This window comes from Phyllopteryx taeniolatus, chromosome 19 (genome assembly GCF_024500385.1).
Source record: "Phyllopteryx taeniolatus isolate TA_2022b chromosome 19, UOR_Ptae_1.2, whole genome shotgun sequence".
In the NCBI taxonomy this organism is placed as follows: Eukaryota; Metazoa; Chordata; class Actinopteri; order Syngnathiformes; family Syngnathidae; genus Phyllopteryx; species Phyllopteryx taeniolatus.
In genome coordinates this window covers 15,062,354-15,084,557 of record NC_084520.1, presented here as the reverse complement: position 1 = coordinate 15,084,557, position 22,204 = coordinate 15,062,354, and the positions used below count along the sequence as shown (strand labels likewise).

The 22,204-nt window shown below is 41.0% G+C and overlaps 3 protein-coding genes across 11 annotated transcripts; 2 read left to right on the top strand and 1 right to left on the bottom strand.

Moving 5' to 3' along the window:
- Positions 1-85: 85 nt before the first annotated feature.
- On the top strand, positions 86-7,957 carry mto1 (mitochondrial tRNA translation optimization 1). Of its 2 annotated transcripts, XM_061757284.1 has the most exons (13): positions 86-925; positions 1,463-1,665; positions 1,746-1,945; positions 2,103-2,220; positions 2,406-2,704; positions 2,778-2,890; positions 3,549-3,739; positions 3,813-3,943; positions 4,221-4,425; positions 4,532-4,703; positions 4,800-4,909; positions 5,054-5,211; positions 6,674-7,957. In XM_061757284.1, the coding sequence occupies exons 1-13, from the start codon at positions 657-659 to the stop codon at positions 6,779-6,781; spliced, it is 2,277 nt and encodes a 758-aa protein (XP_061613268.1). In that variant the 5' UTR covers positions 86-656; the 3' UTR covers positions 6,782-7,957. The 2 variants fall into 2 exon arrangements, with proteins under 2 accessions (XP_061613268.1, XP_061613269.1); XM_061757285.1 differs by having other exon boundaries at positions 86-1,665.
- LOC133469782 (tectonic-3-like) lies at positions 6,560-14,041 on the bottom strand. Of its 4 annotated transcripts, XR_009785786.1 has the most exons (15): positions 13,319-14,039; positions 12,233-12,347; positions 12,041-12,138; positions 11,118-11,230; positions 10,888-10,996; positions 10,534-10,646; positions 10,420-10,458; positions 10,257-10,331; positions 9,451-9,570; positions 9,273-9,371; positions 9,075-9,178; positions 8,567-8,714; positions 8,292-8,426; positions 7,105-7,270; positions 6,560-6,799 (listed from the first exon to the last, which is right to left on the bottom strand). XR_009785786.1 is itself a non-coding variant. In XM_061757301.1 (14 exons), the coding sequence occupies exons 1-14, from the start codon at positions 13,734-13,736 to the stop codon at positions 7,175-7,177; spliced, it is 1,782 nt and encodes a 593-aa protein (XP_061613285.1). In that variant the 5' UTR covers positions 13,737-14,039; the 3' UTR covers positions 6,560-7,174. The 4 variants fall into 4 exon arrangements, 3 of the variants coding, with proteins under 3 accessions (XP_061613285.1, XP_061613286.1, XP_061613287.1); XM_061757301.1 differs by having other exon boundaries at positions 6,560-7,270; XM_061757303.1 differs by lacking the exons at positions 6,560-6,799; positions 7,105-7,270; positions 8,292-8,426 and adding an exon at positions 8,874-8,994 and having other exon boundaries at positions 8,577-8,714; positions 13,319-14,041.
- On the top strand, positions 13,617-22,047 carry sult1st6 (sulfotransferase family 1, cytosolic sulfotransferase 6). 5 transcript variants are annotated; one of them, XM_061757348.1, is made up of 7 exons: positions 13,617-13,756; positions 15,567-15,774; positions 15,858-15,986; positions 17,364-17,461; positions 17,551-17,677; positions 18,935-19,029; positions 20,261-22,047. In XM_061757348.1, exons 2-7 carry the CDS (start codon positions 15,588-15,590, stop codon positions 20,597-20,599), a joined length of 975 nt encoding a protein of 324 aa, XP_061613332.1. In that variant the 5' UTR covers positions 13,617-13,756; positions 15,567-15,587; the 3' UTR covers positions 20,600-22,047. The 5 variants fall into 5 exon arrangements, with proteins under 5 accessions (XP_061613332.1, XP_061613334.1, XP_061613331.1 ...); XM_061757349.1 differs by lacking the exon at positions 13,617-13,756 and having other exon boundaries at positions 15,294-15,774; positions 20,261-20,441; positions 20,902-22,047; XM_061757347.1 differs by lacking the exon at positions 13,617-13,756 and having other exon boundaries at positions 15,292-15,774.
- Positions 22,048-22,204: the final 157 nt, after the last annotated feature.

Sequence of the window (22,204 nt, the reverse complement as noted above, 5' to 3'; positions counted from 1 at the left end):
TTCACTTGACTCAATCCGCGCGCGGCTAACTGGGTAACCGGTCCGAAAGGGGCAGTGGGAGGAGTTTCGACGTACGTGCGCGCACATCTTCTGCCAGCCGTTGAGCGTGAGCGCGCACGTTGAAGGAGGGATTGATTGAATCGAATTGTTCTACGATTGATTCTTTTCACACAAGGGACAAAGTGCAGCTAAGTAGAAGAATAGATCTTTGTGTTAAAAAAAAAAAAAAGTATAAGTACTGATTTAGTTATTTTACTAAAGTTTACAAAAGTTACAAAAAAAGTACAGACCCTGTAAAGAAAAGTATAAACTTTATATTGCAAAATAGCAACGCGACAAGATTTGCCAAAACTGGCAAAATGCTGAGTCTCGTTGGAAAGGTCACTTCAACTACTACATTTCACCTTATACTACACAAAACACATAAGCTCCGCACACATATGTATACATATACATAACTGTTCAAAAGTTTAGGGGTCAATGAGAAATGTCCATTTAAAAAAAGAACAAATGAAAATTTTAAAACCACATTAACAACGTCTGTTTTTTAAAAGTTTTTTTAAATGTAATTTACGTGCTCTATCCAATCAGTTTATAACTGTATTAAGGTTTGCCAATGTGCTTTAATCAGTTTAAAAGTGTATTAAGGTTCGCAAATGTGCCGACAAATGATGTTTCCATTTTATGTTTCGGTGAGTACATGTATAGCTTACACTAATGTAACATTTTGTGTCCAACAAATTTGTGCGTGCGTCTTTAGTGCATGCATTATGACTGTAAGCCCCACACAACATGGCCGCCGCCTCAGCCAATATTTCCTAGTGTTTCCGAAAACGTTGCCTTATCAAGTACTTTGTTACCCCTTTAAAAAACAACAACATCAGCCTGAAACCAGAAACATCATCTGTAATTTGCTACAGAAACTGTAAGTAATTCAAAGTAGTCACTTTTAGGGGGTTGTAATATCTGCAATGTTCCAATGCGTTCGTTCCTAACAGAAGTCAAAGGCGTTTGTTAGCTTCTTTTAAACGAGTTACACAATTGCACAGCCTACTAGTTAAACAAGACGTTTCTATTGTGTTTTCTCACAAACATCAAGCCACATGTACGTTATCTGAAAATCTAATGTGCTATTTTATTCTTTGTTAGACTAAAGGGGGTGGCGATATTTCAGTCATTTAGGAGTGAAAATTAAACTAGAACATTTCATACATATTTTAAATCCAGTAGTAGTGAGTTTATCCAATATTAGTCAATTGTTTTGGAGAGTATGTTTTAAATGTGTGATTTTACCCTACCTAAAGTGGTTAAGCACATCTGGCTCATTGTTAGAGGTTTCAGGTTCGAATCTCAGCATGCGTGGAGTTTGCATGAACTCTGTCTTTCTTACACATTGCAAAGACAATTTCAGTGTGAATGTTTTTTTGTTTTTTTTGGGTCTGTATATCTCCCGACTCCCCAGGTTAGCGTTGTCCATGTTGACAAAGAAGCTCCCCCCCTTGGAGAGCTTCCTTTTACTGGTCTCCAGACGCGCCAGTCATTTTACCAGACAGCAGTATGACGTCATCGTGGTGGGCGGGGGTCACGCGGGCACCGAGGCGGCGGCGGCGGCATCCCGAGTGGGTGCACAGACGCTGCTGGTCACGCAGAAAGTACAAACCATCGGTAAGAGAGCGAGCTTTGACCTCCAAGTTCTTGCTCATGGTCCAAGCGGTGTGGTTCTCCTCCCATCACGTTCCTTCCAGGTTCCTTGTCGTGCAACCCCTCTCTGGGCGGAGTAGGGAAGGGTCACCTGGTGAAGGAGGTGGATGCTTTGGACGGCGTGTGCGGGCGAGCGGGAGACTGGGCCGGCATCCATTTTTCCATCTTGAATCGCAGGAAAGGTCCCGCTGTGTGGGGGCCACGGGCTCAGCTGGACCGCCAACGCTACCGCCAATTCATTCAGGTGAAGGCGAAAAAAAAATACAAAATTGTTTTGATGAGTCAATCCAAACTCCACTTTGTAAACGTATTATTATTACGAACGATTATCGGTGCAGACATTCGACATTTTGACACGTATCGGCATTGGCCTTTTTCTGTGTTGTGTTTTCTGCTTGCAGTCCGAGCTGCTGTCCACTCCCAGACTGACGGTGCTGGAGGGATCAGTGGAGGAGCTTCTTTTAACAGAATCAAACCCGGAAGAGCCCGGACGCCACAGAGTCACTGGAATACGTTTGGGTGGGCAGCAAAAAAGCCCACCCACGGGCTCCCTCCCATCACTGGCTAAATAGAACATGGCCATTGAAGTGTACTTACTAAGTACAGTTCAGTTGTATTTAACTTTTTAGTACACTGCATTTATAGTCAATCTTTAAAAACGGTTTTGTTTTCAAAAAAAAATTTTTTTTGTCCTCTCACGGCAGCAGGCGCAAGCCTCTCGATCTCGGCCCGCTCCGTGGTTCTTACCACCGGTACTTTCCTATCGGGCTCCCTCTTCATGGGTCAGAACACATCCCCAGGGGGACGGATCGGAGACGCCCCGTCCGGCGCCGGAATGTCCCACTCGCTGAGGGAGCGCCTGGGGCTGAAGATGGGCCGACTCAGGACGGGTACGCCTCCCAGAATACTGAAGGCTTCGGTGGACTTTCACGAAGCTACGCTACACCCATCTGATAGTCATCCGAGTCCCTTCAGCTTCCTCAATAGCCACACACACTGCAAGGTACCTTGGAGCACATTTGAATGCAGCGAGTATAGTACACCGACGCTTTTAATTTCAACGAGTGTTTTAACAGGCTGAGGAACAGCTACCGTGCTACTTGACCTATACCACACCTGGTGTGGATAAAGTGGTGAAGGAGAGTCTTCATCTCAACTGTCACATACAGCAGGACACGAAGGGCCCCAGGTACACGCGCACACACACACAGAGTGAACATGGCCATATTGTCAGTTCAGTTAATGTCATATTACCCATATATATACTGCTCAATATGCACTCCTGTGACTATAGTATGAGCACTTTTTTTATTTCAATTTTTTGAACGCATTTAATCCCATACAGAAATTTTGTAACATGTTTTTTTAATACGAAAAAAAAATTGCAGTCTGTAGTATTGTACTTTATAAAAACACAGTCATGACCTAAATCATTGAAGTGTAAATAATTAAATAGTTTTGAGAATCATTTCTTCCTGGCCGCTCCTGGTGTTGCCACTTGGCCACCGGGGGCAGTATAATACAGTCATGGAGACAAATGAAGAAGACTGTCACAGCTGCTCAATAAGCTGCAGTAATATTTGTCGTTTTTCTCAGAGGATAATATATGCCTGTGACTATTGTTATATTGTCCATGTGTGTTGCTGCACTGTTTTGATTACAGTTCTAACTACTGTGACAATTCTCGTTTTGTTAGCCTCTCAATGGCCGTTTGCTCACATTAAACTAAGTAGAGCAAGTTTTTAAAAAATTAAGAAAAACAAAAGATAACTAAAAGTTATGTATACCAGACACATTTGGGAATCTCTGCTCAAATTCCTAAAAAAGAGGCCCTTGTCTATATTCAGGTACTGCCCGTCAATTGAAGCCCGAGTACTTCGCTTTCCGGGTCGGCAGCATCAGGTGTGGCTGGAGCCTGAGGGGCTGACCTCTGACCTGGTGTACCCGCAGGGTCTGTCCATGACCATGCCCGCTGACATGCAGCTGCGCCTCATCAGAGAGATCCCAGCCTTACACAGAGCTGAAATCCACACACCCGGTACGTGCGACCTAAACCAGGCACCGTTAAAAACATTTTTTTTAATGTTTTTTTTTTTTTTTTTGGGTGTTAGGCTATGGCGTGCAGTACGACTTTGTGTGCCCCACTCAGCTGAGCCCTGCACTGCAGGTGAAAAGCACCCAAGGTCTCTTCCTGGCTGGGCAGATTAACGGGACCACGGGGTATGAGGAGGCTGCTGCACAGGTGCCGCAGCTGCATTTTACGAGGTCTTAAAAAAAAAAAATACAGCGGTACCTTGACCTGCGAGTTTAATTTGTCCTGTGACCACATCATATCGGGTTTTCCATTCACTTTAATGGGGAAAATTGATTTGTAATACGTTTACGATGTCAAATCAATTTTCCCCTATTGGAGTGAATTCAAATGCCATGAATCCCTGAAGGCAAAAATTAAGCCATAGTATAAAGCTTCGAATTTGCTCTTACGGGACTTCCTCCTGCCTCTGCACTTTGCTCTACAGGGCTTGTGGGCGGGGGTCAACGCAGCCCGCACGGCGCTCTCTATGCCCACAGTGGCGCTGTCTCGGACCGAGAGCTACATCGGAGTTCTGATTGATGACCTAGTGGCTCGAGGTGTGACGGAGCCTTACCGGATGTTCACAAGTCGGGCCGAGTTTCGAACGTCTCTGAGGCCGGACAATGCTGACCTGCGACTTACCCTGAAAGGTAAACAGCGATGCGGAGCCTCTCTATAGATTATAGTAAACCCCCTCCATTGCTGGGGATACGTTCCCGACTTCCCCTCCACAAACCCAAACGAACATCTTTTCAGGCTTTGAGGAAGTGGGATGCGTGTCCTCCCTGCGCTACCAGCAGACTGTGAGAGTGAGGGACAGTCTCCAGGATGCGCTTGCAGCTCTCCACGAAGTCTCTCTGTCTGCCACAAACTGGAGACGTAAACTGCCAGGCGTGCCCATCAGCGAGACGAAGCCCGCCAATTTGACGCAAGTTTCAAGCCGTTGGACTTGTCTAGTGATAATCCCATAAAAGTGCCTCCGTGGTCAGGTTTTAAGTCTTTGGGTATCTGGTTTCTCGTTCAGTGGTTTGGAGATGCTGCAATACGACGACGTGTCCTTTGAAGTGGTGGCCTCAGTCTTCCCAGAATGCCTTTCACCGTACACAGAATTCTCCCAAAGGCTGAAGATAGAAGGTGATGTATAACTACTTACAAAATCATTTTCATTCCAAGTCAGTCACTTTCTGCTCTGGTGCCTATTATTTACAAACATTATGAAAAATGTAGTTGTAATGTAATTGATGGATGTTCTTCTTTTGTGTCTCATGTGCTGTGCAGCTGTGTACAGGCCTCACTGCGTCCTCCAGCAGAAGGAGATCGAGAGAATTCAAAAAGAGGAGAGCATGTCTCTTCCACAGGACTTGGACTATTTGTCTCTGCCGGTTTCTCTGTCACAGGAGGTCCGGGAGATTTTGGACAGAATGCGACCCAGCACGGTGAGTCCAAATGCACCGTTCTACATAGTATATGTTATCTTTAGCGTGTTTCCTGCTATATTGCGGTTCACCTACCGCATGCAGCCCTGCTATATTGTATTGGTTTTGTGTTTGTGCCGAAATCTTCAATATATCGTGGAAGTGTGCGTTTTTACATGGCTGTTATTTCATTTCCCTCTATACATAACATGGAGCTCCATATTACTTCCATCTAGGGGTATTCACCACATACAACACTTATCAATACTGGACAGCATTTTCTAGACATTTTATGCTTGTAAATTGCTTTTGTGATTGAATGTTTGCAAAAAGGTTAAAAAGCGTGTTTTGATAAATGTGGGCGGGGTGAAAAATACACAGTGCTACATTTGGTTACGAGTACCCCGACTTCCAGGTTTATTGAGTTACGAGCAGTCGTTCAGTCGATTTTTTTTTTTGCTTTGTGTTGTGAGCAACAATTTGACCTATGAGCGAGCTAAAGACACTCCGCCGCTAGATGACGACAGTGAACTTCACAACATCTGGCAACCATTTCACGGCTACCACAAAGTAAGTACAGGTGCATCGCAATAAATTACAATAAGGCCACTTCAAGTAGTTCAATTAAAAAAAATCATTATAAAGATTCACTATGGAGTATATTTTCAGATTTTATCTTCCAGCTAACGAAAACCCCAATCCGGAAATGACCTTGCGAAAAGTGTTTTGTTGTGTTGAATGAATCTGTATCATTTATGAGTTTCTCGTTCAGAATTGCAATGCTGCAATAAATGAACTCTCCTACAGTATTCTACTTTATTGAGATGCACCTGTACAGGTATCTGTTGTGTTTTTATGTGCAGGTAGATTGCCAAATGTAAATTGTCCTTAGAAAGGGAGTGTTGAGAAGAAGCAGATATCCACTGAATTGAAGCTTGAAATCATATATATATATATATATATATATATATATATATATATATACACACACACACACATATATATATACACACATATATATACATACATATACACACACACACATATATATATACACATACATTTACACACACACACACATATATATATATATAATATATATATATATTATATATTATATATATATAAATATAATATATATATAATATATATATATAATATATATATTATATATACACACACACACATATATACATACATATACACACATATATATATATATATGATTTGAGTTACAAATGTGGTCACGGGACAAATTAAACTCGTAAGTCAAGGTACCACTATAAAATTATTTTTTTAAATATATGGACTCACAATATTGCGAATTTTCACCGATTGCTGGTGGGTCAACAACATGTCCTCCACAATAAACGGGTTTCAACATATACATTTTTATTTTGGGGTGGTATTAAAAAAATAAATAAATAAAAACTACGTCAACGAGTTATGGCATACATTAAAAAAGCTCATTGTGTCCCTCCAGCTGGGCGCTGCTACACGTTTGCAAGGAATAACTCCGGCTGCAATTGTCCACCTTCTCAACTACGTCCGCCACTCGGGGAGAAAGGAGAAAAGGACGCACAGCAACTAGCCAGTCCGGCAGGAGAAGCTGAATACAAAAAAAAATACACCTTCAACCCACATGCTGTTACTAAAAAATTACAAAAATAAGTTTTATTTTATTCTGAGGGGAAAGGATTCAAGTTACAGATGAGAACCCCCTTTTTCCTTTAGTGCAGTCTTGCACGAGTGCACCCTCAGCCAATGTGTGTATCGAATTTCTTGGACAAATAAAGCGATGCCTTCCTCAAACTTTCAATAACCAAACCATCTACGATCCAGTTCCCTGGTGAAGAATTCTAATCCTGTTGGGAAACTGGCTGTAAGCAACGTTGAACTGTAAGTGACCTTAACTGTAATAAGAATGAGTCTGTCCAGCTCAGCAGTGCCTCTGGTGAAGACGCCAGTCAAGCAGAGCGCGTCCTCAAGGTGACCCAGTCTCCAGCACAGTTTTGGGGTAAACCGTCATGTCGGCAAATGCGACCTCGGTGGTGAGAGCGATGGTTGACGACAAAGGGCACTGAAAGACACAACAGAGGGTTTATTTTCAGAATGGAAGCATTGTTTGGGTGGTTAACAGCAGGGTTGCAAAGGGGATAGAACATTGACGGCAAATTGCCATGGGAAGTTAAGATGGGACATTTTGGAACTATATTCAAATTGGAAACTTTCTATGTGAGGTGAGGGTCATTTAATGGAAACATATCTAAGCATAAAGATATGGGCCATTCCTCAGAATTGTTGCTATTTGCATCATCTGGAAATAACATGTATAAATGATAGTTGTTTTTTTTTTTTTTAATTAAGCAAAGTGTCCAGTACATTTATCCGATTGTATTGTATTAGAATTAATTTCAACTGGAGGGTCAATAAAGGACTATAAGAAAGCAAGATTCAGTCTTAGTAGTTGTTACTATGTTAGCGCCTGAGCATCCTGTTGTGAACACGCATGTCGTCCGGGCACTGCTGGATAGAACTGCTTGTGTAACAGTGGTCAAATCTGAGATTTTGGATCCAGTCTGATATAGTACTTGTTTTTTTGCTGACATCGGAATGATTTCCAATCGCAAAGATCGGATCGGGACACCCCTAATGATGATGATGATCGTGATATTTCAACTATGATTGCGGTGGGTAGAAGTTGGGGCAGTACTGTTGCCTAAAATAATTTTTGGGGGATATTTTTGAAATAAAACAAAATGTTGAATCATTGTAATGTGCTCAGTGTCAACATTCCATTAACAGCAATGCCATGTGATTATATTTCACACATGTTCTTTATTATTAAAAAAAATAAAATAAATCACTGCTGTTACTCACGAGTTTCAGATGAATAAAACAATGACGAAAAAAAGACATTTTTGAGTACTTCAATACAGGTATGTGTATTATCAGATTTAGAGTGGGGGGGGGGGGGGGGAGACCAAATTTATGTTTATTTTGTAAGTTACAACAAACAAATTGAACCGCTTCAATTAAAAAAAATAAATAAATAAAATTGCTGGAGTTTCGCAACCCTAGCAAAGAGGGTACTGGCCTACCTGAAACTTTTGACAGCGGAAGAGGTATTTAACCCCCAGGATGTAACTCTGAGGGAGGTCGAGGAGGCCCATACGAGCCCACAGCACTTGCACGGAGAGCAAGTGTGGGAGGGTACAGCCCGAGTCACATGTTTCCTAAGAGGGGAAACCAATCGGTTAGATCCTCCAAGATTATAGTGATGAACTTGTCAGAAACGATAATATTTTGTTAGCGGTCACAGGTTAGGTTTTAGATAATCCTATCAGTTCATCCACTTTTTACAGGCGACTGGTACCTCCGAGCTGACAGGACACTCCTGCTTGAGGACTGTCGCCCAGTCGGGTTGGGAACCCGAGCTCGTGGCAATCACGTCAGGAACAGCGGCTCCCTGCAAGATGCTATCAATCTGGGAACGCAGCTCAGCGCAGTTCCTGGAAGGAGAACTTGGAACACACAAATACGTTCAAGACACTGTAAAGTGACTTCAGGGATGTTTTTCTAAATAAATTGCACATGTTTGAAGATAACTGCTGAAAACGTGCAAAGACTGAGAACTATGTAGTACTGAATTGTGGAGATATAGCGTTAAACAGTTTTTTCACCATTTGTTTTCCAGATTCTTTCGGGGGGCGTTGCTAAAACAGTGCCAAGTGACGCACTTGTTTTTTTGGTGCGCTGGTCCCCATAAGTATGCATGCATTTTCTAGCAATTTCCGGGGACTCCTGTTTGAGAACCCCCGCGTTAAAGAAATGCAAAGCAGGAAAGACCTTGGTGTTGCTTCTTGTGGGCAATTTTGGCTTACCTAAACCTGCAGCCTGTGATTCTGTTGTGTGTGAAGAGGATGTTCGTCCGCGTGGCGGGGTCAGAGGAGCACTCGCTAGCTTGCGGCAACCCCATTATGGTCACCTGGTATGTTATCAAGGATCTGTGCCGCGTGACTGGCAAAACTACAAAACGTAACCAGCTCTGAAGGAGGTTCACAACATGGCCGCAAGGATACGGGTTTCACTTCTCCGTTAAAGCCACCAAGGACACTGGATCCCACCCGCAGTCCAACTGAGGGAATCGTCGGCATTGGAGACGGGCGAGATGTCCCCAGCTAAAGAAGACGGAAGCACTCAAATAATCTGCTTTGTGATAAATCCCATGCCTTATATTATTAATAACAATATTAAAACCTTATATTGGATCGAGTGCACCTGTTGCAACAACTGGTTCATTTTCACATCCTCTAGAACAACATTCACTGTCGCACTTGCCAGCTCTCCTCTGTCTGTGTACACTATGACAAACTCCACCTGGAAAAGGTTCAAAACAGATGGAACAAATTAACTCGTGGCTGTCATGTGACATAACACCATGTTTGGACGGAAAGACTTCAAACGCAAAAGGCGACATCTTCACTTTTTTTGTGAATGGAATAAAATGAGTGTAAAAATGTTTGCTTCCAAAATATCAAACTGTTATTGAAAGTCTTTCAAGTAGGTATTTGATGTCATTTCACCACAAACCATAAAACGGCAAGGAAATAATTTTGATTGAATTCTTTATTTCGAACGTGTGAAAGTGACGTAGAAAGACGAACAAAAATACAAGATTAAACTAAACTAAAAATAAAGTTGTACACATTCAAAAGAAAGAGTAGGCACAAGTAAAAACGTATTTAAGTGTTACGAGTTAACGAGAAATAACGGGCGCAGAGATGTTGGAGGATGTACGTGACGAGGTCATAAATATGTATGAACTTGCCATTGACTTCAATGGAGATGACGCTCGCTGCAGTAAAATGCGTATGGCGCTTGTCGATTTCCAAAATAAAACCATTTCAAATGAGTTTTCCTGCGAGTGTTTTGGTGGTTTGAGAAATGCAAGATCGACTGTTGCCGTGGTAGGCAGTCCGCTGCTAGTAGGCATGGATCTATTTTTGTCTAAATTGCGCTTGCCAGCTTTTGCGCTTCAACTCGTCACTTCGAAAACGTCTCACCTTTTTCGCCACGTTAACACAAAGATTTGTTTCCTCACTGGGTGCAGGCCAGTCAGAAAGTGGGGAGACTGGGATCTGTAACAAATAAAAAAAAGTGAATTTTACTTATTTACACAGTAGCTTCTTTTAAACCAGCAGGATACAGGGGTAAATGTGTTCTCACCAAAAGGTCAGACACTTGTTCTTCTGCAGGTTTTGGAATCTGTAATAACATTTGTGTTAACTTGAGGGGAAGTGTTTTTTTTTGTTTTTATAAAACGTGAGCAAACTTGCTTACTTTAATCAGACTCAGTTCCGTGAAGTAGGAGAGAGCGCTGAGATTTGGGTCTTTAGTGCACGACTGAGGATTTACCATGCGGGTACAAGACAGAGACTGTGACCTTAAGAAGCCTGCAAGCAGAGGAAACCAAGTGTTGATGGTGGTTGTAAAACGAAGGTACAACGCATGTAAAAATGAAATCACTACACAACCAGTGTGTCTTTCATCCTACATAAAACCACAGCAGATCCAAGAAATTTAAATGTCATGACATCCTTTTGTTCATAGAAAGAAGGTGATTGGAGAAAACTTTGAAAAGCTCTCTCTCGACTTGCATTTGTGGAGTTTTTACTGTATGTGATCTCAGCTTACGTGCGGGGTTGCGACTAAGACAGAAAGCACCAGCCGCTCCTGGAGACGGCTGACGAAGGAGACCTCGCACAGATGATTTGGTGAAAACCGTCTGGATGACATCATCCGCCTAGAAATTGATTTTATCATTGCAAAGGAAGGAAAAACAAGTTGAATAATTGCATAAATTACAAACGTATGGGAACATGGTCTTCGACATCATCAAACGTCGCAAATGTTTTTTTTGTTACCCGATAAAAATGTCTGCTGTGGCCGACGCTTATTGGTTGAGGTGATGAGAAGTGATAAGAGTCTCCTAAAACTGGAAGTTGAAGTGGAACAGTGGGGACCTCCAAATGCTCAGCTGTTGGGAGAAAAAAAAATACAAAAACAACATTAAAACTGTGTTGGTCATATCCTTGTGATAAAACCGATTTGACAGTCTGCACATTAAAAAGTTAAATACACGTTTACTGCACTTGGACAGTGACTGTTTCGTGTGCCACTAGACTGAGCTCGCATACCATATTTTGAGAATAACTGCTGTTGTGTAGAATAAATTTATTTACATCATCATCTGCTTGGTAAAATTAATTGGTGTATGTAATTGGTATGGTTAACCTAATAGCATAATTGCCCATGTCATTTTCAAGTTACTGTCACAATAGCAATAAAAAATAATGTTGAAAACATAACGTAACAATATCCCTAGGCATATATTCTTTATCCTCTGCGAAGAACGAGCAATATTACTGCGGCTTACTGAGGCGGGACCGTCTCCATGCAAATCCATGTCTGTATTATACTGCCGCTAGGTGGCCAAGGCTCACACTCCAGAAGGATCAGTACAATGTCCATTGAATTCAAGCAAAAAAATGTGGCAAAAACTGTTAACTTCTTTACATACTATTTTTATTATGCCATTAGTTTAATTTTTTTATAATGTACAATGCTATGAGTAACATTTTTCTAATTAAAACATACATTACAAAAGTGTAATTTTTTTTTGTGTTAGGTTGGAACAGATTAATGGCATTTCCATGAATTTCAGTGGGGAGAGATGTTTTGAGATAAGAGTGTTCTGAGTTGCGAAAATGGTCAGGGAACAAATGAAACTCTTATCTTAAGGCACAACTGTGTAGTGCTTTGTTGAAATGTACTTGCGTCCATTTACCTGCAGATTGAACACAAAACAAAGATTCGGTCACACTGACTAAAGAAGAATCCACGTTGGCGCGGAACATCAGCCATTTCTCAATGCAGACTCCTGACCTGCAAAGCACAAAAAAAAAAAAAAAGAAAAGTCTAGTCATCTAAACAATGTCAAAAATATGGTCTTTTACAAGCACTGATGACACGTTCTTACGTGGCTTTCTGAGGACATCCTTTGAAAACAGTACTCAGGTCAGCAACGCCGCAATCAGCAATGTCACAACAGCAGCCAATGTTGCAGAAATCGGGAGTTAAATCGCAGACACACGCTGGATAACAACACACAAACCTTTTGTTACTCCTGATTACATGTTCAGTATGAGTTCCCAAGCCTGGCATTGACAAGGATCAACAAGTGAAGGGTTCTCTAAGGAATTAACTACATTGCACAAACAAGACGTAGATTAGATGAAAAGGCCCAAAAAAGAGAGTAGCGATTGAGCTTAACTAATATAACTCATTATTCATAAAGTTGAAAAAATACATGTGTGTGCATTTGTTATATCTGTCTATATATGTTGCTGCGCCATTTCTGTTTGAATATCAGTTAGAGGTTTACACTGCAAGATCAATGCAATGTGTTAGCCCATCCATGGAATTTTTCATGTGTTTAGCATTAAGCTATCGGAGATGAAGCATTGTGGGTAACCGGGTGTCGCAGTATCGTAACCCTTTTATGAGTCCCAAGTCCAAGTACAGCATATCACTAATATTTTTTCAGTCACTATAATGAGCTAATTTAGAATTTATTGTTTGTCAGTTCACATTAGCAAAACTATGGAAACACTTGTTTTATCATACGACATGTAACATGATTTACTTATCATTACAAGTACAATCTAAGTTAATAAACCAGTGAAACTATTTTGTGTGGAGAGATGTATTTTTTTTCCGTTGTGCCATTAGTTATCAATTAGGTACCATTTGTAATTGACAGAGGGAAGAAAAAAAAGTTTTTAGTTCCATACTTAAGTACATCTCAGTCTATACTTCAGTTTTGACTAAATTCAACTCGAGTTAAATCAATAATTCTCCTTTTCAAGTCTTTTAATTTTACGTTATCGATTATCTGTACTTGCGTGAGTACTTTCGCCACCTCTGCCAATTACTGCTTATGCACTTTTTAGACCCAATCTGCATTTTGTTCCCTTGTACTTGTGACATTTGTAATGACAATAAAGTTGAATCTAATTGAATCCGTGAGAATCTACACATACATTGAAATCAAGTTGCAAATTACCCTCAGGGAGTCCCACAATCGGGGTGTCTTCAAAAGGAGTCCCAGTGCTTCCGCCTGTAACATTTACGGAATTATTGGTGCCAGGAAGGGGAATGGTCGAATTCACTCCGTCGGTCACCCCAGAAGAAGTGGTTGCTGAACTGACAGGTTGCCCATTTATCGGACTTACGGCAGTAGCAGCCGTCGAAGTTTGGTTGTCTGCAAAGGGGGTCCCGCTTTCACCGCGAACATTTATGGAGTCATTCGTGGCAGGGAGGGGGCTGGTGGACTTCAGTCCGTCGGTGACCCCCGGAGAAGGGGTCGCTGAGCTGACAGGTTGCTCATCTGTCAGAGTTGCAGTCGTCCCCGCTTGCGTCAAACACTCAACCGCTAAGACGACGAAGGCGAGAAGTAAACGGCCCCACTGGCAGCTGTTCATCTCCTCACACAACAAACATGGTGCGAATAGCAACACGGTTCTAGCTGGCCATTGATTTAGCAGCTTGAGCTATTTTTCGTTTATTTTTGAACGTAACGCCAAAGTAAACCAAGCAACACGGCTCTAGCTGGCCATTGATTTAGCAGCGTGAGCTAGTTTTCGTTTATTTTTGAACTTAACGCCAAAGTAAACCAAGGTGACATCATAAATACGTGTTTCGAGCTAGCTAAAGATGCTACATGCTGTACACACACACACGAGCGGTTGTGAGGCTTGTTGCCAAAGGAAGTTGAAACAGCAACTTCCGGTTACAACAATAATGTATATTTCCGTAAAACCGAAAGAGCTAATGAATATTTGTATATTATATACACATTACATTACTGCACACAAAATAGTTTCCCTCGTTTTTTAAATGTTTTTAATTTGTTTTTGCTTGTACTGACGCTGATACTGCAATACCCGTTACCAGTATGTCGTATACATACTGAAGTCTACTATTCTGTACTCCCCGTCGTGCAGTTTGGGAAAAAAAAAAAAGTGTTAACGTGTGCTTGCGTCAAGCTATACATTTACACTCCAGTTCAATACTGTAAAACTAAACAAAATGTTTTTAAATTACATTGTATATTTCACCAAATGTAAATTAATATTCCTTTGTCACATTATAAACAAAATTAAAGTTGCTTGTATTTGGATTTCTTCAAGCGACAAGTGTAATTGTTTCATTGTCATTGGTAGTGCTGTAAATATACATATAAATTGTTTAAGGATTTATTCTAAATTGATTTACAGTAATTTGTGATAAAAAACATTTTCCCTCACTTTTAGGCCATTCGTTTTAGGTCGATGATTCCTTAACCACGGTGTCTGAACCTTGTGTGACAAAATACAGCATTCTCTCTCTCCCATCTGCTCTAAATACAAGAGTGGGGTGTGGCTGCATGGTCAAATGCTTTTCATAACACAGAGTTATGTACAAGTTCACCATCTCATTCCATTTTTTAAAGGACAGTGCTTTGTGGTCAAATCTTTTGAGCTTGTTTTCAGTATCAACATGGTTTCAGTTATTGACAGGATGTTGAGCAATCACATTTCTAAAGTTGCTCCAGGCTGAACATGCTCACTGTATGTATTCTGCAAACGGTGTTGATTGCGTGACCATACTAAACAATGATAACCAGGTTCTAATCACTATTTACCATTATTTAGCCACACATTGAGACCGAGGACGGCGAACCGTGGGTAAAAAGAGATGGCTTGACTTGACCCTGGGTCCAAACTTGCAGTCAAAGGTGTGGGAGGAAAGCACATGTTCTTTCTCTGATTCAAATGCATTGCTCATGAATCCACTGACACTTCCATTTCAGTTGTAGAATTGCGCCAGTGACCATTGTTCTCTTTGGCTGTGGAACTATCACAAGACCATCCTTGTCCTTTCCTCACGCTACACAGGAAATGGTTGATAAAAGTATCAGGAGGAGGGATCTTACAGTACAGCTGAGGGCTTCTCTTCACTCTGTTTACGGCAAAGTCCTGTCGGGACAGCCCACTGCGGGTTTTTTTTACTCACGTGTCGGAGAGGCTGTAAAGCAAACCCACGTGAGGTCGCAGAAGTAAAGTCCAGATGTTAGCGGACCGGATAGGATAGGAAAGGGATATTCGACAGAGACGAGGAGTTCCAGCTCGGGTGGGATTTGTGGTCGATAAAGTCAAGACCCTGGCAAATATTTGACAAAAGAGGAGACCAGGACTTCAGACTCAACCAACATACTGGATTTTCTGCAGCAATTTTGAAGACTTTTTTTTTTTTTTCTTCTTTCTGTCCAGTAAAACGTTTTGACTCCAGCCATGTCAGAGGACAACGAGTTGTCCTACAGTGCTGCCATCCAGGAGGCCAGCACCTCCATCTCTCGCTTCCCTCTCATCCCAGTTAAAGGGATTCCTCTCATGAGCCTCATCGCCATTAACTTTGACGCCATCTCAGCTTTCTGTCCTGACAGCTCGGACCTCCTCATTGCCACCTACCCCAAAGCAGGTCCGACAAAATGCACTGCTTCTCACCACATTCGGATTACGGGATGATGTCATTCATTGTGTTCTTTAATTTTGGGGGTTTAGGGACAACATGGACTCAGGAGATAGTTGATCTGCTTCTTCACAACGGGGATGCCGTGGCTTGCAGACGAGCCCCCACGCTGCTCCGTAGTCCTTTCCTGGAGATCTGGAGCCCACCACGTATCCCCTCAGGTGTGTTCTGTACATACATTTGTGGACGTGTTGCTGCAATCTGTTCTAAATTCACTGGAAACTTTATTAGGTACATCTGCAAAAACCAAGGTGAAATTGAAAGGTTGTATACAACAATTTACAGTACACTTTCCATGGGACGTTTCTCCAAACAGGATCTGAAGAGAAACCACAAAACTTCCAGAGCAGGCGTTCGTTCAAAGCTAGGGAAAGTCTATCCGGAGGGCTGCACTGGAACTCTGCATCAACAAAAGATCCATCAAGCTTTATTCTTTACCGGTTGTTCAAAGGCTCCAAGCGGAAGATTATGATGCTGAAGCTGAAATAATTGTGCTTTGGGTTGGAGCATTGTGACGGCCATAAAGCTGCTTAAACTGGCGCTGAATTGCAGTCGGGGATAGAAATACTTCTTGGCAGGTGGCAATTTTGCAACGACGCTTCATTGTCAATTGGCGAGCCATGGGCAAGGGAATTAATGATACTTACAAAAACTGCAAAAACCGAGTTGTCAAATCGAGAGCGAGAGAATTTGAACAGGTCTGTCACCGTGCCACGCGATCCTAACAACCAAATCATTCATATTTTTAAACAAATGTTGTATGGCCGTACTAAAAATGACCCCTCCTGAGAAAAAGTTTGATGACCTATTATAAACAGCTCTCAGTATGATGCAGTACATCACTGCAAGCTACAATCAATACTAATAGGAGGTGAACATCATTTCCCTGCGAATGGTTTGTTTGCAAGACAAACATTTTGCACATCAATAGACGGCTTGTTTTTGCAATTTCCAGTTTAAACTCACTGCGAACAAACGGAGTAGCCTTGTTGGGAAGGGAATCTGTTACACTAATACTGGCCAGCCGCACTTGGGTCTCTTGCGCTTCTCACGTCACTGGAGAAACCGGACTGGCAAATTCTTACATGACAAGCGAAAGATGAGATCGTGAGAAATAGGATTAAATATTGCGCAGGAGCGATAGGCTCGTGAGAAAGTGCTAAAATGTAATTTCTCATCAGCCCACATCTGTGCCATTAATCTGAGGAACAGAAAAGTCCATTCGTCAGCCACTCCCTCAATGATCATGTTAGCCATGTCTTAATTTCCACGTCTATTTTTTAAATCAATTTACCTGTTGAAATGGAAATTACGGCCGGCATTCCGTCTCCCTTACAAGCAAATTTCCTCACTCGCTGTAGCATCTTGCCGACTCGCACTTCACACATTCAGACTGCAGCAGTAGAGAAGAAGGCGAGTGGAGTCATAGTAGAGTAATGCAATCTGGATTCACAGTTTGTGTGACGTCATGGTGAAAAGGTCTACGCGTACAGTACAGTATAATATTTTATCCTTAATGGATGAATGTAAATCCTCAGGTCTTGAGCTCCTGAATAAAATGGCTCCCCCGAGAATCATTAAGACACATCTGCCAATTCAGCTGGTTCCGACTGGATTTTGGGAAAACAAGTGCAAAGTAAGTTGACACATGCACCGAGGGATTACAATACACGATTAAAACATACTAATAATGAGCTCTCATTAAATATTGTATCATGTGTACAGACCATCTACGTAGCGCGCAATGCTAAGGACAACATGGTGAGTTACTACCATTTTGATCGCATGAATTTGACCCAACCTGAGCCTGGACCTTGGGAGGGCTACATCCACAAGTTCATGCGAGGAGAGTGTAAGTGGATCCGTGTCATGTGGACCAAGAAAAGAATAAGAATAGCAAAAATTAAATCAAGAGCCCTATAAAAGGATTTGGGGAGCTGTTATGATTATGAAATGGATACTACTTCGTCTAGCATGTTTCTTATGTCTACACATCCCTACATATTTGAGCTGCCAACATATAATAACCATTTATAGCCTCTGGTGGATGGAATATATCCTACTGTGGTTGTTGTTTTTTTACACCGCGACAACGAGGCGCTCTAAAGTGGACACGTCAGTGGAAGTCCCAGCTCACGTCTGACCTTTTTTTTTTCTCCACCTCATTGCTCTTCTGCCTTTCTCTCTGTGACATGCATGCACTCAAGGCCTACAATGAGGTGCTCTAAAGCTACCTGAAGGGAAGATGCATTTTCGGGGTGTAGGCCTAGTTAGCAAGCTAACTGCACGTCGGAATTGCACCAGGTAACTGCTGATACAAAGGAAGGCACTTGAGTTTATATTTAGTGGTGGAGGGTGGACTCATGCCAGACCCCAAGTTTGTCACTGGGTCCCATTTTAGCCCAAACATGAAATGATGAATAACAATTTAACGCTACAGTATATCTCCACAGCTACATAGTTCTGTCTTTGCACATTTGCAATTGTCTTCAAACATGTATAATGTGTTTAGAGACAAATCTCAGAATTTACTGAAAATGGATTGTAACTGTTGTACAAATGTAAAGAGGAAGTCACCAATGTATGATAAACCCTGAATACAACTAAAATAAAGTGCAACTATTTACCATTTTAGGATGCTCAACAGACATAATGGAGAAGGGTTGAAGAATGGTACTGTCACCTCATGGTGTTTTGTACTAGTAGATTGCTGGAATTAAGTATTGTGTAGTACATCTTTTTCAACCGTTATTGAGACAAGGCACATATTTTACATTAGAAAAATCTCACAGCACACCCCCAAACAAAAATATCATAAAAGGTATCATGGACAGTATATCCTGAAATAACAATGACCTCACAATTCACTCACAAATGTACTCAGCGTGAAATCTGGGCCTGTTTACTTGAACAAAAACCTTTTATTTTGTTGAATGAATTGTAACAGGTTATTTGGACCTTCTGCCATCTAGTGGAAGAGAATTGATTTACGTTTGTCACACTTTGCATAGATAAAGGAACAAAAACACATCTGACACATCATAAGAAAACATTTCAGACCATGTAAGTGTAATTGGTTAATTTCACGTGCACTAAATGTGCTCTGCAGTGTCGTGGGGCTCCTGGTACGATCACGTGAAAGGTTATTGGGAGGAACGAGAGAAGAGGAACATCCTTTACATCTTCTATGAAGACATGAAAGAGGTAGAGATTTATGTATTATCCCTCCCGTGGTGTTCAGTTATTTTGAACTGTCAAGATGTGGGGAATGTATTCTATATATAATACAGTGGTACCTTGACTTATAAGTGCCTCGACTTGCACGTTTTATGAGTTAGAGCTGTCGAATGGTTGACTTTTGTGTGTGTGTGTTGCGATCAGATACGCCACCGCTGGAATGAAGTGAAAAAAAAAAGGCGCAATTAAGGTACTGTAATGCCCTCACGTGTGGGCAAGGAGAGCCACAGGCGCCGATGCATTCTCAACTGCTGTCGGCCACAACTCTCACAACAGACGCTCACATGCAGAAAATGAGTCCAACTCGACTGCAGCTCCTGACGTCACTCACTAGGCCACGCCCCTTAAAGGCACACATCAAACACATGGATACTACAGTACGTACAGGAATTAAACATAAAACCAGTTTACGTTTTGAGATTATCTTGTAGTCTATTTAAAAAAAAAAAAAAAAAAAAAAAAACATTACTATTGTTCTTTATTCAAAAAGTAGCCAAATATGATTTTGGTGGTTTGAAAGGGATTTATGCCATTTCAATTTATTTCAATGGTGAAAATGGATTTGATTTACAAGCTTGCTGACAGAACGAATTAAACTCATATACAGTATACTAGGGCTGCAAGCAACTCTTATTTTAATAATCAATTAATCTGTCAATTATTTTATTGTTTCATCGATAAACTGTGGATTTACAAAACAAAACTTACAATTTCCATCCCTTTATTAAAAAACAGGAAATTACTTCAAATTGACAGTGCAGAAAATGCACAAACAAAATGATTATGATTCCGTTTCTGGTTTGGTGGGTAACAGGTCAGAAAATAGGCACAAATGTTGCTCATTGTTTTCCAAAATAAAAGAAGTTTGCAAATGTCTATTTTGATGAGTCACAAAGATAATCAGTGTGCTTTATTATTGTAATAAATATAATTATTAATATTTACTGTTGAGAGACTGAAATTCTGAGTATTTGGACAGTTTTAAGTTAAATAAGGTCGAATCTATTATCAAAAATCATTATCGATTAATTTAACAATCGATTAGTTGATTAATCGTTGCACCTCCGAAGTACAAATTAGTATATAATCTGGATCTGATGCAAATTTGTATTGTTTAGCCATGTCTTTGTGATAATTTAGTTTGCAATGAACTCCAGAGGTTTTTGCCTACATCCCTCCGTTTCTTTTTTCCATGCAGAATCCCAGACGTGAAGTGGAACGCATCATGAGGTACCTGGACTTGTCCCTCTCTGATGACGTCATCGGCCGCATTGTGGAGCTGACGAGCTTCAAAGCAATGAAGGAGAACCCAATGGCCAACTACACCTTCATTCCCAAGAATGTTTTCGATCAGTCCATCTCGGACTTCATGAGAAAAGGTCATTCAATGCATGAGTCAAACGTTGTTATAGTACAGCAGTGGCCCCTAGAGGTTTTGGTAGTCACTGCATTCTCCTCTGTCCTATTTTCAAAATTAGTCATTTTTGATGCTGTCAAACAAGGGCGGGGAACCTTTTTCTATCATGCAACATTCTAACAAATGTTAATTAATCAGTTTAAAAATGTGCAACTTAATCTATTTTGTGCCTTTAAAACACATTCACTGCCATTGATGGCTTTTAAAGTCAAATATCCATGTTAACTGGGAAGGCTGGCAGTGAATGAGTTAAAAATTGTTCCTCTGAAGCTTTAAAGACCGTCTGGCAATTGTTTTAAATTATTTAGCAGACTTGTTACCAACACGTCACACTTTATTTTCACTTTACAGGGCGTGAAATGTTTTTCAAGGTGCATGTCAGCATAAAAAGTGGCGCATCTGTTCTTCTTCTTCTTTGACAGGAGAAGTCGGTGATTGGAAAAATCATTTTACCCTTGAGCAGTCAGCAGAGTTCGACGAGGACTACGAGAAGCAAATGAAGCAAGTCAACATACCGTTCAGAACGGAGATCTAATAGGCTTGTTTGCAGCGTTTCAATTCTTGTCAAAGCTACTTCTGGGTTAAAAAGAAATCTACCATAAAACCTAGAAGAGAAAGACGACAAGTGAAAAATATATCAATAGAAGAGACCACTTATGATACCACTTTGTTACTACTTTTGTTCCTCAATTTAATGCATCATTGTGGTTAATGTGGGAATATTACACAGTAATGTAGTCCGAAATTATGTAGTACAACACAATATTTTACAGATTATTTAAATATGCAATCTAATTTGATTGTCACAATATTGACCGTACCTTCCTTACCTCATGAAACACGCGGTTGACTAAACAAACGCGTTCACACCCAGAGTTTGAAAAACTGAAATAGTGAAATTCAAACACAGACTTTTGACATTGGCATGGTATTCTATCTTCCTAGCTTTACTTCTGCTTTGTTTAAATCCATCCAGCCAGCCATTTTCTACTCTATATCTTGTCCTTATTAGGGTCACCAGTATGCTGGAGCCTGTCCCACCCTTGACTGGTCATAGGCCACAGATAAACAAACCAATATTCGCACTCACATTCACACTTACGTATGGACAATTTAGTCTTCAATGAACCTACCATGCACGTTTTTGGAATGTGGGAGGAAGCCAGAGGAGAACATGCTAACTCCACTTAGGAAGGCCGAAGTGGAGATTCGAACCCCAAACCTGAGAACTGTTTGCAGATGCGCTAACCACTCCAGTACTGTGCTCTCTTTGTTTGAATCATAGGAATGGGATGGATTGGATTGCTCATGTGGGGGAAAAAAAAGTATCTGCTTTGATTCACATGCTCATTATCAAAGGAACCCTTTGCCTCTTTTTCAAAAAGTCTCCATAATGCCATGGTGTAATTGCTTCATTCCTAATGCATGGTTTCTACAACAAGATTTGCTAGAGTTTGAATATTTCACAGGATTCATGTCAAGGTTTTAAATGACTAAATTACAGCGCTTACTGTATGACTTAGCCCAATGCTTAAAATCATGAATGCAATAAAAATTCATCCAATGTCCTCTGGTCATGCTTTAATTAATTTAATCTATTTGGGTACAATGGTGTATTTTGGTGGTAGAAACGTTAAGGAAGCTACTCAAGAGATGTGGGAGTGATGGATTTCAGTTGAAGGGTTAAATGTTCGAGTTAATGGCATTGTTGGGGTTTAATTATCA